Here is a 14,248-nt window from a genome sequence, read left to right as displayed (position 1 = left end):
AATGAACAGATTTCACAGTTTTGTTTTCCTAAATGTCGGCTTCCTTATTTATCTAGTTAGAGTTATAAAACAAGTTTAATAGAGCAATATGCAAAATGTAATTTTGCAAACAATTTTAATACTTCAAAATATTTCAATGATGTAAGTTCAGATAGCCATGGTGGACATTTTATTATATTATAAAGGGAAACTTCAGAGGTATCAATATTACAACTGACCTTACAGACATTATTTTACCACTAGACAATTATATTCTTTAGTAACTTGAATAAAGGTTACTAAACTGTAACTATGAGGCAAAACATTTTTATTCAATGTAAAACTTTTCATTTTCATGTGCCTGTTTTCTGGAGAATTGAATATGAAAATGTACAATCATAAAAAAAACCTAAAAACAACAACAGTAAAATATTTTATTTTCATTTACTGTCACTTTGTAATCATTTTTGTTTCTTGTAGTAATTTTTTCCTGATATATATTATCTAAAATTATGTGTACACCAAATCTATTTGTTTTATCTCTCCATGGCACAACTCAGATCACTACACAGGTTTCTAGTACCTCCCAAGGGACTTGTGTCTCAATAAAAGAAACTCATATGGCTGTGAGCCTTCTGGCAGTTGAGGATTAGAGAGAAGACATCCAGGAACACCATATTTAATGTGTAGGCATCAGCCTTTCCCAGCAAGAGAAATCAAAATCAGCCAAAAACAGGCATTCAAAAAACATCGACTCTCCACTGTTCACTTTTTTAAACAATTATCACAATTTAATTATAGAATCTACTAACAAAGCTTCTATAATTAAATTGAGAAAGAAATTCAACTCAAATCCAAAGTGTCTGTGAGATTGAAATGGATTCAGGCGAGGAGACAGAGGGAACAAAGACATGCTGTGCAGGCTGAATCATTAATGTGGATTCTAAGCCATTTGATTACAAAATTGCCACATATTAAAAACATGGGACTGTTTTTTTTAAGTTTGACTTCTCTTATAGCTCTGATCTGCATGCACATACAGGCATCTCTCAGTCTCCTCCACGATGAGGTCAAAGAGCTCCATTCAAAGTGGTGGAGTCGTAATGTCTATGACCTTAATGTCCCAATAACTCAGCTGAATGGAAAGTTGAGCCATACATTAACATTACCAGACCTGAGTATAGACTGACATTTAGTATGAGATTCAGAGGACGACATTGAAATACTAACAAACTTACAGGATGTCCTTTTTGCATCTCTGTTGGTTTATATGGGTTACAGTGGATGTGGTTTTGAGATGTGTCTTGGCCCAGGCTTCACAAAATGTTACCACATGTCAGAGCTGACTGAAAAACTAAACAAAGAAACCAAAAAACAAAACAAAGAAAATAGGTTTAATAAAAAGCCTTTCTCTGCTGTTGCTGTAACTAGAGAGGACACAACTTCCTCAGCTGTTTCCCTGAAGCCATAAAAAGGCCCACGGTTTACATTGCATTAGGAAATTTTTTAACAAAATTTCACTTGTTCTCATGGCTGCTATAAAAATACAGAAACAGTATAACATGATTGGTTGGTCTAAATACTGTGTACCGAAATGTACTGAACCTTGTGGTTCAGTGGAACTACAATATTCTCAAACACTAACCACAGTTTTTAACTAGATTCTGTTCATTAGAAAGCCATCACCACACCATCATACATATTTAAACACTCCCCAGATGAGAGTCAGCCATGTGGTTTGTCATGATGGATATAGATCAAGGACATCAAAATGCACTTGCTGACCTTTTTTGCCTTTCTCTACTGTTTGCATTTCAAGTGCATCTTATTTTCTGAATTAATTGGTTCATTTGGAGAGGCAATTAGCAGTGGGGATGTGAGGCCTGACTCTGATGTGCTTTTAGAAGTATATGTAGTCATTTATCTGGCAGATCTAAGAGCTTCACTTCTAAGTACATCTCTCATCATCATTATATGAATGGCTGGTCTGAAATTAACTCTCAGTCTGCTACTGTGAAAAACCTCAGCCATTTGAATTTAAGGGGTCTTTTTTCGCTCTTTCGCTCATTTTTTAAATTGCTAAATTGCTCGAATAAGGAGAACTATCAAAAAGACAAACTAGTTTTCTTTAAATTAAAGCAAACCAGTCAATGGAGAAATATGTCTTATTGTAAAAAAATGCTGAAATGATCAACTATCGTTGTCTATGTAATATCATGAATTGTTTGATACAGTTTGTATGTACCTAAGAAGTATGTATAACCAGAGTTTGACGCTATAAGGAAAGTTTTTTCTGAGCTCACCTAAGAACTTGAGCATGTTTAGCCAAGCATGATTTGTGTTATTCTAAATACTTTGAAAACTAAAAGGTAACTTAAGAAAATTAGATATATAGGGATATTATTTCTATAACAAATATAATGAAATTGGGCATATTGATGAGGTAATGTATTTATTTATTTATTGTTGTTTTTAAAGAATTTGTGTGGCTGTTAATGTATGTAAATTAAGCCTAGCTAATACATATTAAGTTTTTTTTTGTCTTCCTGCAAACTCTGTAATTAATTTATTTTAGTGTTGTAATTTAAATCACTGAACAATTTACACATTTTGCAACTTAACTTTGACTTTTAAATAAAAATCACGTACATTTGAAAGTCAAACATATAAATCCACATAGAGCACAACATAATGCAAACTTCTCAATTCCAGTAGGAATAACATTAATACCATTTATTATTCTGTAGGAAATGGCCCATGAAACACAAAAGATATGACGAGGCTTTTGTTTTTATTCCTGGGTCTGTTCTCAGGACGCCTGTAGGACCCAGAATCCTCTGCGCCGAGGCAAGATGGAAGAACCCAGCAGCTGCAGGAGAACAATGTTTTGGCTTTAGATACTGAAGCGGACAGCTGAGGGTGAACTACAAAAGCCCAAACAGAAGGTCATGCTACTGCACCGGTAAGACAAACTCGTTAAGTCACACTGGGGTCGTTTTTGTTTGTGCTAGTGAAACTTCTTGTACGGGACAGACAACAAAGCGTAGCGCACGTAACTTACGTCGCCTCTAGTTAGCAGCTAAGTTAGCCTCCTCGGCTAGTCGGACGAGCATCATTGTTCCCTGGAGTTGTGTGGGCCGTTTGTTATGGGTCATGCTTCTGTTGTCGCTCCATCACTTACAGTCGGTTCACTATCCAAGAAACGAAGCCAACGACTTGGAGAAAGCAGGCAAGAAGTATACGTGTAGTATAAAACTAAAATATGCGAGAGCAGTGTTTGTTTTATTTGTTAGGCACAAACCAGAATTGGTCCTCGATCATTTTCCTGCTCGCAAATTTGTGTTGTCTGTGATATGATGTCTGCTAGTAAATCACTATTCTTTAATTTCAGCTAAGAAAGTACAAAACTAACTTTATTTACATGGTTTAATTCTTTGGCTTTTCTCGGCGTTTACCTGAAAAACCTGCTCGTTTGGTTGGTTTTGTTGTTTATCAGCGCAGATCTGCTTCTGTTGTTGCATGGTCATATTAATTATTGCCCGATCCTGCATCACAAAGAAGAAGAAAGGCCCCGAAAGAGTGCTTAGCCAAGTGGCTAGCTCGGTAGCTAATTGCATAGCGAGCAAGCTTGTTTTCTTTTTTCTCATAAAGGTTTATGGCTTAATTATTCCGTTGTTTGTCCATGTTTAGAAAATCTTACGCGAAGAACATGAAGTCTTGTTTTAGTCCTTTTAAAAATGGACTTTGTGTCAGCTGAGTAGGTTATTGCTGTTAGCAGCCCAGTTAGAGCTGTAGACATTCGGCACTCATTAGCAGGGTCGTTCATGCCGTGGACAAATATAGAAACATATATAATTGTAACTTTACCTTGATTGTGACTAAAATCAAGGGCTTTTGCCTGGTCCCTTCACGGGTCACTACAGCGGAACGTGTTCCACACGTTGATTTGGCATGCGTTTTAACGCCGGATGCCCTTCCTGCCCCAACCCTCCTATTTTATCCGGGCTTGGGACCGGCACCAAGGTGGCCGTTGGCGGCTGGGTGTGGCCACACCTGGTGTGATGTTATTCGAACCTGCGGCCTTCTGCATCCCATCCCAATGCTATAACATTGTCTCACCAGCCCTCTTCTCTAATTAATTTTAAATACTCCCAACATTTAGTGACCCTCAAAAATGACATTTGTGGCTAATGACATTTAAATAAATTATATTATGTCAACACCTATATGAGCTGCATTAAACATTACATTCAGAGCTATTACCGAACACGGATATGCTTTATTTAGGGAGCAGCTACACAATTACACCAGCAGTCTTTCTAATGCATGCTCATTGGCAGATAAGCTCATGCAAATAGGATGCCTGGGTCAGACAGGCCCATCAAAGAGATTAACACACATCAGTCCTCTTATTCCTCATCTCATCTTTTGTGGCATTGCAGTCACAGTGAACTTTTTACCCTGTAAAACACTGCACACTGTAATCAACCAGAGTTTTTTTAAGGTGCAAAGCTTCAATGTTTTGCTCCTCTCCATGTGTCAGTCTGTTTGATCAGTTTTAATCCAAAGGGCCAAGTTGTGAAATCAGAGGTAGGGACACTAATTCCCGAAGCCCCAATTTATTGGCTCTTTAATTGCTGTCTGTGGGTATTATTTAGGTGGACTCTAAAAAGACAACTATGCTGTACATTTACTTTTTACCTACTTTTCCCACAGGATGAGACTGATTGCCACCTGATAAGTTTCCCACCTGCTGCCCTTCACCATGAACATCATTCAAGACAAATTAGGCAATGAGTTCCTGCGCCCTAGTGGGACCATGGATACCAATTTTGGCTCTGGCATGATTATGTTCAGTCACCTACCTCCGGTGACAAGCTTCACCCGCCTGGCTGCCCACTCCGTCATGCAGGACCTTCCACCGCAAGAGATGATCCTGAAAAAGGAGCGTGACTCACCTGACTGCAGCATGGGCATCCAGGGTGGCAGCCTGGGTTGTGTGGGAGCAGGAGACTATGTTCATGCCATGGGTATCAAGCAGGAGAAGCTGTCAGAGCATGATTATCGCCTGCCACTCTACCCAGGAGGGCTAGGGAAGAGCACAGAGCTGTTAGAGGTGACCGTCAGTAACAACCAGAGTCTGCTGGTGCACGACCTCAACACGGGCAATGTAAGTAACACTGACTGAAAATCAAAACACATAGAACATTGTCGATTAGTTTATTCTGCATCTATCAAGTGGCAACAATTTCTAAAGTTACATTTCCTTTATAAACTAAGTTTACAGTTTTCTGCCATTTAGAAACCAAAAGATTAATTGATTAATGGGCTTAATGATAGTGAAAGTGATTAGTGTTAGTTGCAGCTGTAATTAGGTTCACCCTGTACCCCCCTGTTGGTAGTTTAAAAATAACCAAAAAGGATACAGACCATGTTTAAAAAATCAATACATCAAATAAAATCAAATAAAAGTTTAGATTTTGCACCATCCCATGTCCCCTACAGCCCAATGAAACCCTGAGGTGGTTGAATATGAAATAACTATTCTTAATTTAAATAATTTAACACTATACATCACATTAGAAATTGTTTCTCCCAAGGCCCCAGCACTTCCTGATTGAGCTCATTAATAACAACCCACATCTAACTGCATTGTATTTATACATTATTGCAGCATGTTATTGATAGAGGGAATGAAAATGTAGAGGTTCATTTTGCTTCTGCTAGCAATTTTTTTAGTAAAGGGTTCAGAAACCACATTTTTCTCCATGATATTTTTTTCCTGACTATATACTCAAAAAAAAATCGACAACAAAGATCTAAGATCAAAGATTACAATTTTTTTAGGTCGTTCTATCCTTAAAAACAAGCCTGCTGTGTTGTCAAGCGACTCGTATTTTAAAGCTGGAGAGGGAGGAGCCTGAAAAAGGAGGGGTGCAGAGGACGTAAATCTACAGACAGCATGAAAAGCAAAATAAAAATGACCCCCCCCACCCCACCACACACACACACACACACACACACACACACACACACACACACACACACACACACACACACACACACACACACACACACACACACACCCTTCTGTTTCATTTTATGGGTAGAAGGGTGACGTTATCCAACCTCAGCATGAATGGAAATGTCTTGGCAAGGACACAGCTGTCTTGATTGAGCTTGCACTTCATTTCAGATGTCTTTTATACTCATTTAAATGGGAATACACACATCCACACTCTACTGACAATAGCCAGACATAAGAGGTCATCGGGGTTCCAAACGCAAGTATATTGAAAAACTGAATGAATTATTGCTTATGCTTGCTTATTTACTCAAGGAAATGTTTATGTTAAGGATTTACTTTAACCTGATTTAAGGCACTCTTAGAAACCATAGATTTCAATGTTTCAGTCAATGAGCTTTTTTATTTTTTAGAGTAGAGCTGGGGCTATTATTTTATGTGATAAGCTGCTGATTATTACCTTGATAGGCTTACATACTCAAGACCTTTTTACATAAAAAATACGGAATGCATGAATATTCAGTATTTTATTTAGTAAATAAAAAGTTCTTAAGTTCTACTCTCTTGAAATCAAAATTTAACAAATTTTATTTGGTAATAATTTCTTTGGTTTTCACCCTAAACATTTGGCTGATTTTAAGAGTAGCAGGTGCACCCATCAGTCCCCATATGGCATTGAGGAGCAGTGTGATAGCTGGGAAGCAGTGCAGGGTGGTAAACAGAACAAAGGAGCAAATCAGGAACCTATTTTTTTGCTTTTCTGAATTAGGCCTTATACCTCGCTCAGGTTGTTTGTGATGAAGTTTAGTGAAGAATAATAATATAAATATTTACTGTAGTGTTTGATGCATGCAGTTGGTTTGTTAATAGTGGGTGAAAATCTCTCTGAATTGCAGGCTGGTGATCCAAAGAAGGGCCATAAATTTCAGGCTTGTTATTACGCCCACTAAAAACACATCTTGCACAATGAGCCTCCAACAGACAATCACCAGTCATTGTTCGTGTGTTTTGTTTGATTGCGTAAGCAGCAAACATGGATGTGTTTGTGTGATAGTTTTAGACAGAATGCCTTCAACCTACAGTCAAGTGATTTCCTTCTCATAGTTCGCTCTCACTGCCCTCTCCCTCTCCCTTTCTCATCCTCACAGCTGCCGAGTCAGTTAGGAAAGGATCCCACTGGGAGGAAAGGTCGAAGGTCAAACAGTGATGGACAGGAGGGTAAACCAAGACGGAAGAGAAGCGAGGCAAAGGTTTGTTATACATTTGTATATCAGTGAAGTCTGTCGGATTTTGGATGTTTAAGTCCTTAAAACACTCATTTCGGTGCTTCAGAAGTTACTGCAAAATACAAAAGCTTTCATGAAAACTTTTTTTACACTCTCTTATTTAAAGCAAAGTAATTAGCCTTTTCTACAAGAAATGAAAGTCATTGCACCTAAAATGTATATTTTTATGCACTGTAATCCTAAATATATATAATCAAAACCTCACTAAAATGGTTTGTCTGAATTAATTTAACCTCACTCAATAAATTATACTATGCATGTGAGGTGAGGATAGTTTAAAATATAATATCCAAAGACAAAATTTAAGAAAATTACACAAAAACACAAAAGGATTGTACCTGAATTACATTGTGATTTACCGCCCCAAAACTTCTCCTTTTAATCGTTCCACAGCAATCAATGATGCTGGATACAGATGGAGGCAGTGTGTCGCCGGGAACCAAACCTCACATCTGTGATCATTGCACTGCATCTTTCAGAAGCTCCTATCACCTACGGAGACATGTCCTCATTCACACAGGTGTGTACTTATTTTCACCACAGTATTTTTCTTTCTGTGCTCTTAAGCAGTTTTCACTCATTTTGATAACAGAACAACTAGTTCAAAAAGATGAAAACATTAATTGTAGTATTGTACAGTTTATTCCACACTGTCTCTCCATTCTAGAAATCATACTTTACATACTAAAAATACACTCTGTGTACTTGGTAATCATTTTCTGTTTGCTGACCCAATGCTGTTTGCAAAGTTAGCTAAATTACTTATAAACAGAAATACAGCCTCCTCTATGACTGCTGGATGTGATCAACTTTCAGCTGTAGACACTTTGCGGTTCACTAGGATTTTATAACCGAGCTTTTATTTTATTAGTATTTATTTGATTGTGCGGATTAGTGGTCTTTTCACATCAAAAACAAGGCAACGCAAAATGCTACTTTGTAACTTTTTTGGTGTGTGTTCGTGTCACAGCAGAGTGACAATGCAGAGGGAGAGAAAGCAATATAAGCGTTGCTGATCCACAATGGGAACTGTCTGATTTTTAAAAAAATCGGCAGGGCAAAGTGACTTATTTAGACTCTGATGAGGAGCTACTGTGTGTGTTACTTATATTTTCTGTCGAGCTTCAGGTAGACTTTGTTTTAAAAATGAGATGGCATTACCCCATCAATGATCTCTTTTCATTCAGCCTTTCACTCAGCTGCATGTTTCCATCTACAACCTTTTGTGTTGCACATGTGCAGTCTTGCAGTGCAGGAGAGAGCTGATTAGAAACCTGATTAGCTACTACTCTAGCTAGAGTCTCTGATAATATCAGTGACTGTCATTACTAGGGGTGTAAATTCGCAAAAAATAATAATAGTAATAAAAGAATAGTGTTTCACCTTTTACAAAACAGCTGTAAAAATATCCATCTATCTTTGTGTAAACCTTTGCATTTTTTGTGTTTTATTAACTATATAGTTTTAACAGTAACTTTATGAAAAAGCTCCTACATGTTGCTGGATTTATCAGTCACAAGTGCAGGGTTTTTTGGCACATAGTCCTCTCCTCATGTTTCTCTAAAGACTGCCCTAATATTTACTCCAGTGTGTGCGTCGCTCTAAGTAAACACACGAAGAACACAACTCTTCACTTCCCACTTGGTGTCAATAAACAGCAGCTCAGTTACAAAGACTCCTGTTGTGCAGGATTTCCAACTGTCTGTCGTAATTCCACCTCAGCTCCACAGCACTAGTGCAGTGCATTTCAATTTCTACATTTCTACATACATGTATTATATGTCACATTTTTATTTGTGCTATTTATAAATTTTTTGAACAAAAAATAAAAAGGCTTTGATTTTGGATTGATAGATTTCCAGTTTCCTTTCAGAACTATGGGCTGTACTACCTTAAGCAACATTGAGAGAATAAAAGATGGGTTTTCAGAGGGACATAATTGCATAAACACCTGTGAAATACAATTGAATCTGTTGCAAGAACCTTCAGTTCCTTAGAACACCCTACTTTAAATTTTTCCAAAGAATTAAATCCAAAGATATAAATCAATACCTGTGTGAAACAACATCAAGGAAATGTTAAGTAGTATTATATTGTGCAGGTGCTTGTATTATAATAGCCCTGCTTTGTTAGTCTTGGATGACTACACCACAGAAGTGTAATTGACACTGTAACCATATAAACAACTGTGGTTTTATTTCAGGTGAAAGACCCTTTAGATGTAATCAGTGCAACATGAGTTTCATTCAGAAGTATCTTCTCCAACGGCACGAGAAAATCCACAGTGGTGAGTGACTAAACGGCAACCATTTATACAGTATCGCTAATGGGCTGATGCTACTTGCGAGCAATGCTGTTTCAGGTAAACTGTAAGATAACCCACCTTGAGTTGTACTTTTTTTTCTTCTTTCCCTTACAGGAGAGAAGCCATTCAGCTGTGACCAGTGTAACATGCGTTTCATTCAGAAGTACCACATGGAGAGACACAAGAGGACACACAGCGGAGAAAAGCCGTATAGATGTGAAACCTGCCAACAGGTTAGTGACCCCATTCAGTCATCCTCTTTACTGGATATCTAGTTTATATTGAATATCCTTTATTATTTAATATTTTGTGTGTTTGCTGTAAAAACAACATTTTGGTGTTTGTGCCCATTAGTATTTTTCTAGGACGGACAGATTGCTTAAGCACAAGCGAACCTGTGGAGAAGCCATAAAGAAGGGGCTAGATCCTGGGATGATGGATCTGGGTTGTGTTGACATGGAACATGGCAGCTATGGAATCACTCAGGGAAATGCTGGGAGCACTGGGAGAAAGAAGGGGAAGTCTAAAAATTCTGGTGAGGGAGCGGAGCGCAAAAAGAAAAAGGGGGATGGAGGAGGAGTAAGGGTACCTAACATTCATGGTCCTGTATCTGGAGGCTACAGCATCCATGAATACTCTGTGGACGGTCAAACGGTATCCTCCTCTACTGAGCCTGGAACCAGCATGCAACAGGACCACCATGGACAAGCTCCAAAGATGGCATTCAAGAAGGTTAACCGCAAGAGCCTAGATAAAGCGGGTCTGGGACAGGCCAAAGCAGGCTCTTTGGAGCAGAGTGGGGGAATGGATGAACTTGATCTCATGCAGGGTAATGGCGCCAAGGTCAGCACCAGCAGCAACTATGATGACGCCATGCAGTTTGTGAAGAAGAGACGATACCTACATGCAGCAGCAAACCACAACAGCTCATCAGGTGCTACGGTGGCTGGAGCAGTCAGCAGCGAATATGATGTTGGTATTCACTTGTCCTCGCAGCCGTCTCTCGTTCAGGGTGTTGTTTCGAGTGTGATAGACAGCGAGGCCTCTTTGAGTCTTGAGAAGGCAGGGATCCCAGATGAGGTTCTTCAGAGCCTTCTGGACCACTACACAAATAAACCTGACGGATCACACGATGTTCACTTTGACATCAGTGACCACCATGTGGAGCTGAACCCCAGCTCAGCTGATTGTCCCGACATTGGCCACAGCACCGACACCACTAACTCCTCAGGAGATAAGAACGCCATGATGCAGGAGTACTCACGCTTTCTGCTGCAGGCTTTAGAGCGCACCAGCCACAGTGCCACCTTTCCACTGGTTCATGGGCCCCCAGCCTCGGGATCATTCACCAGTTCCCACCTAGGAAATCCCCTCTATGCTGACAAGAACATCTACACTACGTCCCCACTGGAGTGTGGGTTTGGCCAATCGGTGGCCTCACCTTCACTGCCCTCCACTATGCCAAAGTCTCACTTTGCGATGCTGACGAGCTCCTCACCGCAGCACAGCTTCCACCTTAGTGGCCTGCAGTCATCCACACACCAGCAACTCACCCCTTCTCAGGAGCTTAGTGACCAGATGGAGAAGCAGCACTCCTCCACCTCACCTTCCTCATACCAGATCAGCCCATCTGACCTAAGCAACCAGAAAGACCAGCCACCAGTCAAAAATGGCACAACGGTCTACCCTCTTGGCTCCTCACAGGATCTGGCCTCTCTGGACTCCTCCAAGCCTTCTTATCAGATAGAAAACTTTGCTCAGGCCTTTGGCTCCCAGTTCAAGTCAGACAGCCACAGCCTGTCTTATGGCACTGACTCCAGCGGGGAAGTGGATCACAGGATACGGGGGCCAGTGTCTGAATTCTCAGGGTATAGTAGTTTGTTATCTGATGTCAATGAGCCAGTAAGTACAGGTTCCAAAACTCCAACAAGCCAAAGTTACAGATGAGAGCCGGAGAGGGGGAGAACTCTGTTGTTAAAGTTAATGTCCTTATTTTAATTTTTAGTGCTCCTATTTTATTATTAATATTATTATTATTATTGTTATTTTTTTTAAGTGATATCTTTATTTTAATTATACCGATGCTCTGTTTTTGTGCCCACTCCCCTCTACAATAAGCCTGCAAGGCTTCCTGCAAATGCAATATTTTTTAAGTATCTGTTGTTTTTAAATTAAATATCTATGAACTGTTAATTATTGTCAAATTAGTGACAGTAGATCTGGTCATTTATCATGAATTGAAAATACTTACAAGCAAGTATAGAGTAGTGCTGGATGTACTTCTTGTCCAATGAGCTGGAATGTTTGAGCAATCAAATTTACAACTGTAAAACAATAATGAAAACCACCATGATGGCAGGGAGTAGCCCAGAATTGAAATGGCAAAAAAGGTCTTTTCTGTTATTTCTGTTACAATATTTAAAGTATTACTCAGGGAAAAGGGGGGCCTACGAAGGACCACTCTTTTCAGAAGTGTAAGTTTGCAGCTTCAAAGAGGGTATGTCTTATGTTTTATTACTTGTTGAAGAAGTGTGACACAAAAAAACTGCTGCCAGCTCACTTGAACACTGAAACACTTTCTACTTGGCTATATAGAGATTATGGTACTTGTGTCAATGTGAAACTCATGTTTTCTTCAATAAGGGCCACATACATATATCTATATATATATTTATAAGAATATATATTATGTACAATAAGAGATTTAATCTTTCTGGGGAACTGCCATTTGAAGTAGAGGGAGAATAAGGGCTGGCTGGGTTGTAAATGTCCTTAGTGTATTTTTGGAGTATAAAAGTGATGTTAGGGCTTTTCTTTGGCCAATAGAGGTTGCTGTTGGACAGCGATAGAATGGCCTCCCCCTTTTTCTGCCCTCCTCTTCTTTCTCAGTTCATTTCTTTTAGAGAATCCAATTAGCACTTTGAGCCATTTTCCTACATTTAGTAAATGTACCCAGCTGGTTTGAAAAAGCTCCAGCATTAAGACTGGACTAACTTTAGTCAGCGATGTGTTTGGGCATATAAAGACGGGTTTTGAACTTTTAAGTTTGTTTTTTAGTTTGTTGATGGGAATACCCTTTGGTTGGGTATTGTTTTAGTTTTTTTGTTTATTTTTATTGGGTAATGGGCTCAGGGAGGGAGTATTGTGAAAGTAGGATTTCATTTCATCTACTTTTTCTCTTTACCCTTACTTTTATGGAGGGTTTAGCTCGGAAGGAAGGGAGGTAGGATGGGCATTTTAAAAGACAGTAATCTGGATAATGTGAATGTAATTCAAACCCGTAGTTTTAGTTTGGAGTGTTGCCCAACCTAGCAGCTTTGCTTTCTTACTGAATTTGATGACAAAATGTATTAGTGATCAAGTATTCATTCAGCCATTACTGAGGCAGCCATATGAGCAAAACAAACAAAAAAAGTGGTCGACCAAAAATTTGTATGCATTTAGACTTTTCAACTTTTCATGTGTGCTGGCAGAACCAAGCATATTTGTCCTTGAAACTGGGTGCCTATTTCTCATATGTACATGTGCAAGACATTGACCAGGAACGTTTTGATGTAATGTAGTGGCAGATTTTTAAATGTATTTATGCTGTAATTTTTTTCGAAGCCAATAATTGCGCTGTCTTCCATTGCTAAGACTGGCCTTCAGTGCTAGAAACTCTGTTGAATGAGTCCTTAAACCCCTTTACTCCCTAATGGCCTGTTGTTTAAGTAATCGTTAAACATGGCAGAGTGAATGCAAAGCTGTAATATCTTCAATGAAATGTTGCCATGTTGAGGCGTAAAGAAGAATTTGCCTCGCATATACCTCATATCACATTAAACCAGGGACAACGGAGTGAAAGTTTGATGTATGTAGCAGAGATGCTGTTGTATGTTAAAAAATGTCTGTTTTTAAACATTAGTGTACATGGCATTTATGTGACCCATTTAGACAACATTGCTAAAGTATGTCTGTAAATGTCTCATGCCAACCAGTGTTGGGTCTCTTTAGTTTGACCTTCTCTGTCCTCCACATCTTATTTGCCATATTGTTTCAATATGCTTATGTTTACAAAAAAATTACAAAACACTACATCTTATTTTACTTAATTCTGCCCCCTGTGTACATTTTATTTCATTTTACTGCCCCCCCCCCCCCCTTTTTTTTTTCTTTTTTAATCCCTGCTAAATTTTGTAGCTGATATCTTTCATTTTTATGTTCTTTAAGGATTTTTGTCAAATCTTTCATGAGACTGTACGTGTCCATTGAATTTAAAAACTGTTTAGGGAAAAATGATAAATAAATACTGTTATCAAGATTTTTTTTATGTCGTTCTTTATTCAATGAAGGTGTTTAACATGTTAATTAGTTACATGCATGTTAACACTGTTCATATCAAAGAGATGTGATTTGTAATTGGGTCTTATGTTGTGTAACATCTGTCCAGGGTCTACAAAAAAATAGCTTCTTAACTAACCTGGGTATATTTACAACAGTGTATATTAATCTGCACTGTCCCTGTCAAATTAAAACTAAATTAAACTGATTACCATTTCATCTGCCTTCCATGGTTTGTGGCACACAGGAGACTCTGAATCACCACTTGGTGGTGATAGCAGGATGCTATAAGATCTTTGGCTGTGGCTTCTTAGTTATTTTTTCACCTTTGCA

The 14,248-nt window shown here is 38.7% G+C and overlaps 1 protein-coding gene across 3 annotated transcripts; it reads left to right on the top strand.

The window, feature by feature from the left end:
• Window positions 1-2,789: 2,789 nt before the first annotated feature.
• On the top strand, window positions 2,790-12,781 carry znf281a (zinc finger protein 281a). Of its 3 annotated transcripts, none has more exons than XM_067477708.1 (7): window positions 2,790-2,941; window positions 4,696-5,149; window positions 7,153-7,254; window positions 7,684-7,810; window positions 9,494-9,577; window positions 9,710-9,828; window positions 9,950-12,781. In XM_067477708.1, exons 2-7 carry the CDS (start codon window positions 4,745-4,747, stop codon window positions 11,540-11,542), a joined length of 2,430 nt encoding a protein of 809 aa, XP_067333809.1. In that variant the 5' UTR covers window positions 2,790-2,941; window positions 4,696-4,744; the 3' UTR covers window positions 11,543-12,781. The 3 variants fall into 3 exon arrangements, with proteins under 3 accessions (XP_067333809.1, XP_067333811.1, XP_067333810.1); XM_067477709.1 differs by lacking the exon at window positions 2,790-2,941 and adding an exon at window positions 3,050-3,208; XM_067477710.1 differs by lacking the exon at window positions 9,494-9,577.
• The last annotated feature ends 1,467 nt before the right edge of the window (window positions 12,782-14,248 follow it).

The sequence above is a fragment of the Channa argus genome, chromosome 15 (assembly GCF_033026475.1).
Source record: "Channa argus isolate prfri chromosome 15, Channa argus male v1.0, whole genome shotgun sequence".
NCBI lineage: Eukaryota > Metazoa > Chordata > Actinopteri > Anabantiformes > Channidae > Channa > Channa argus.
This window is presented reverse-complemented; position numbering and strand designations above follow the sequence as displayed.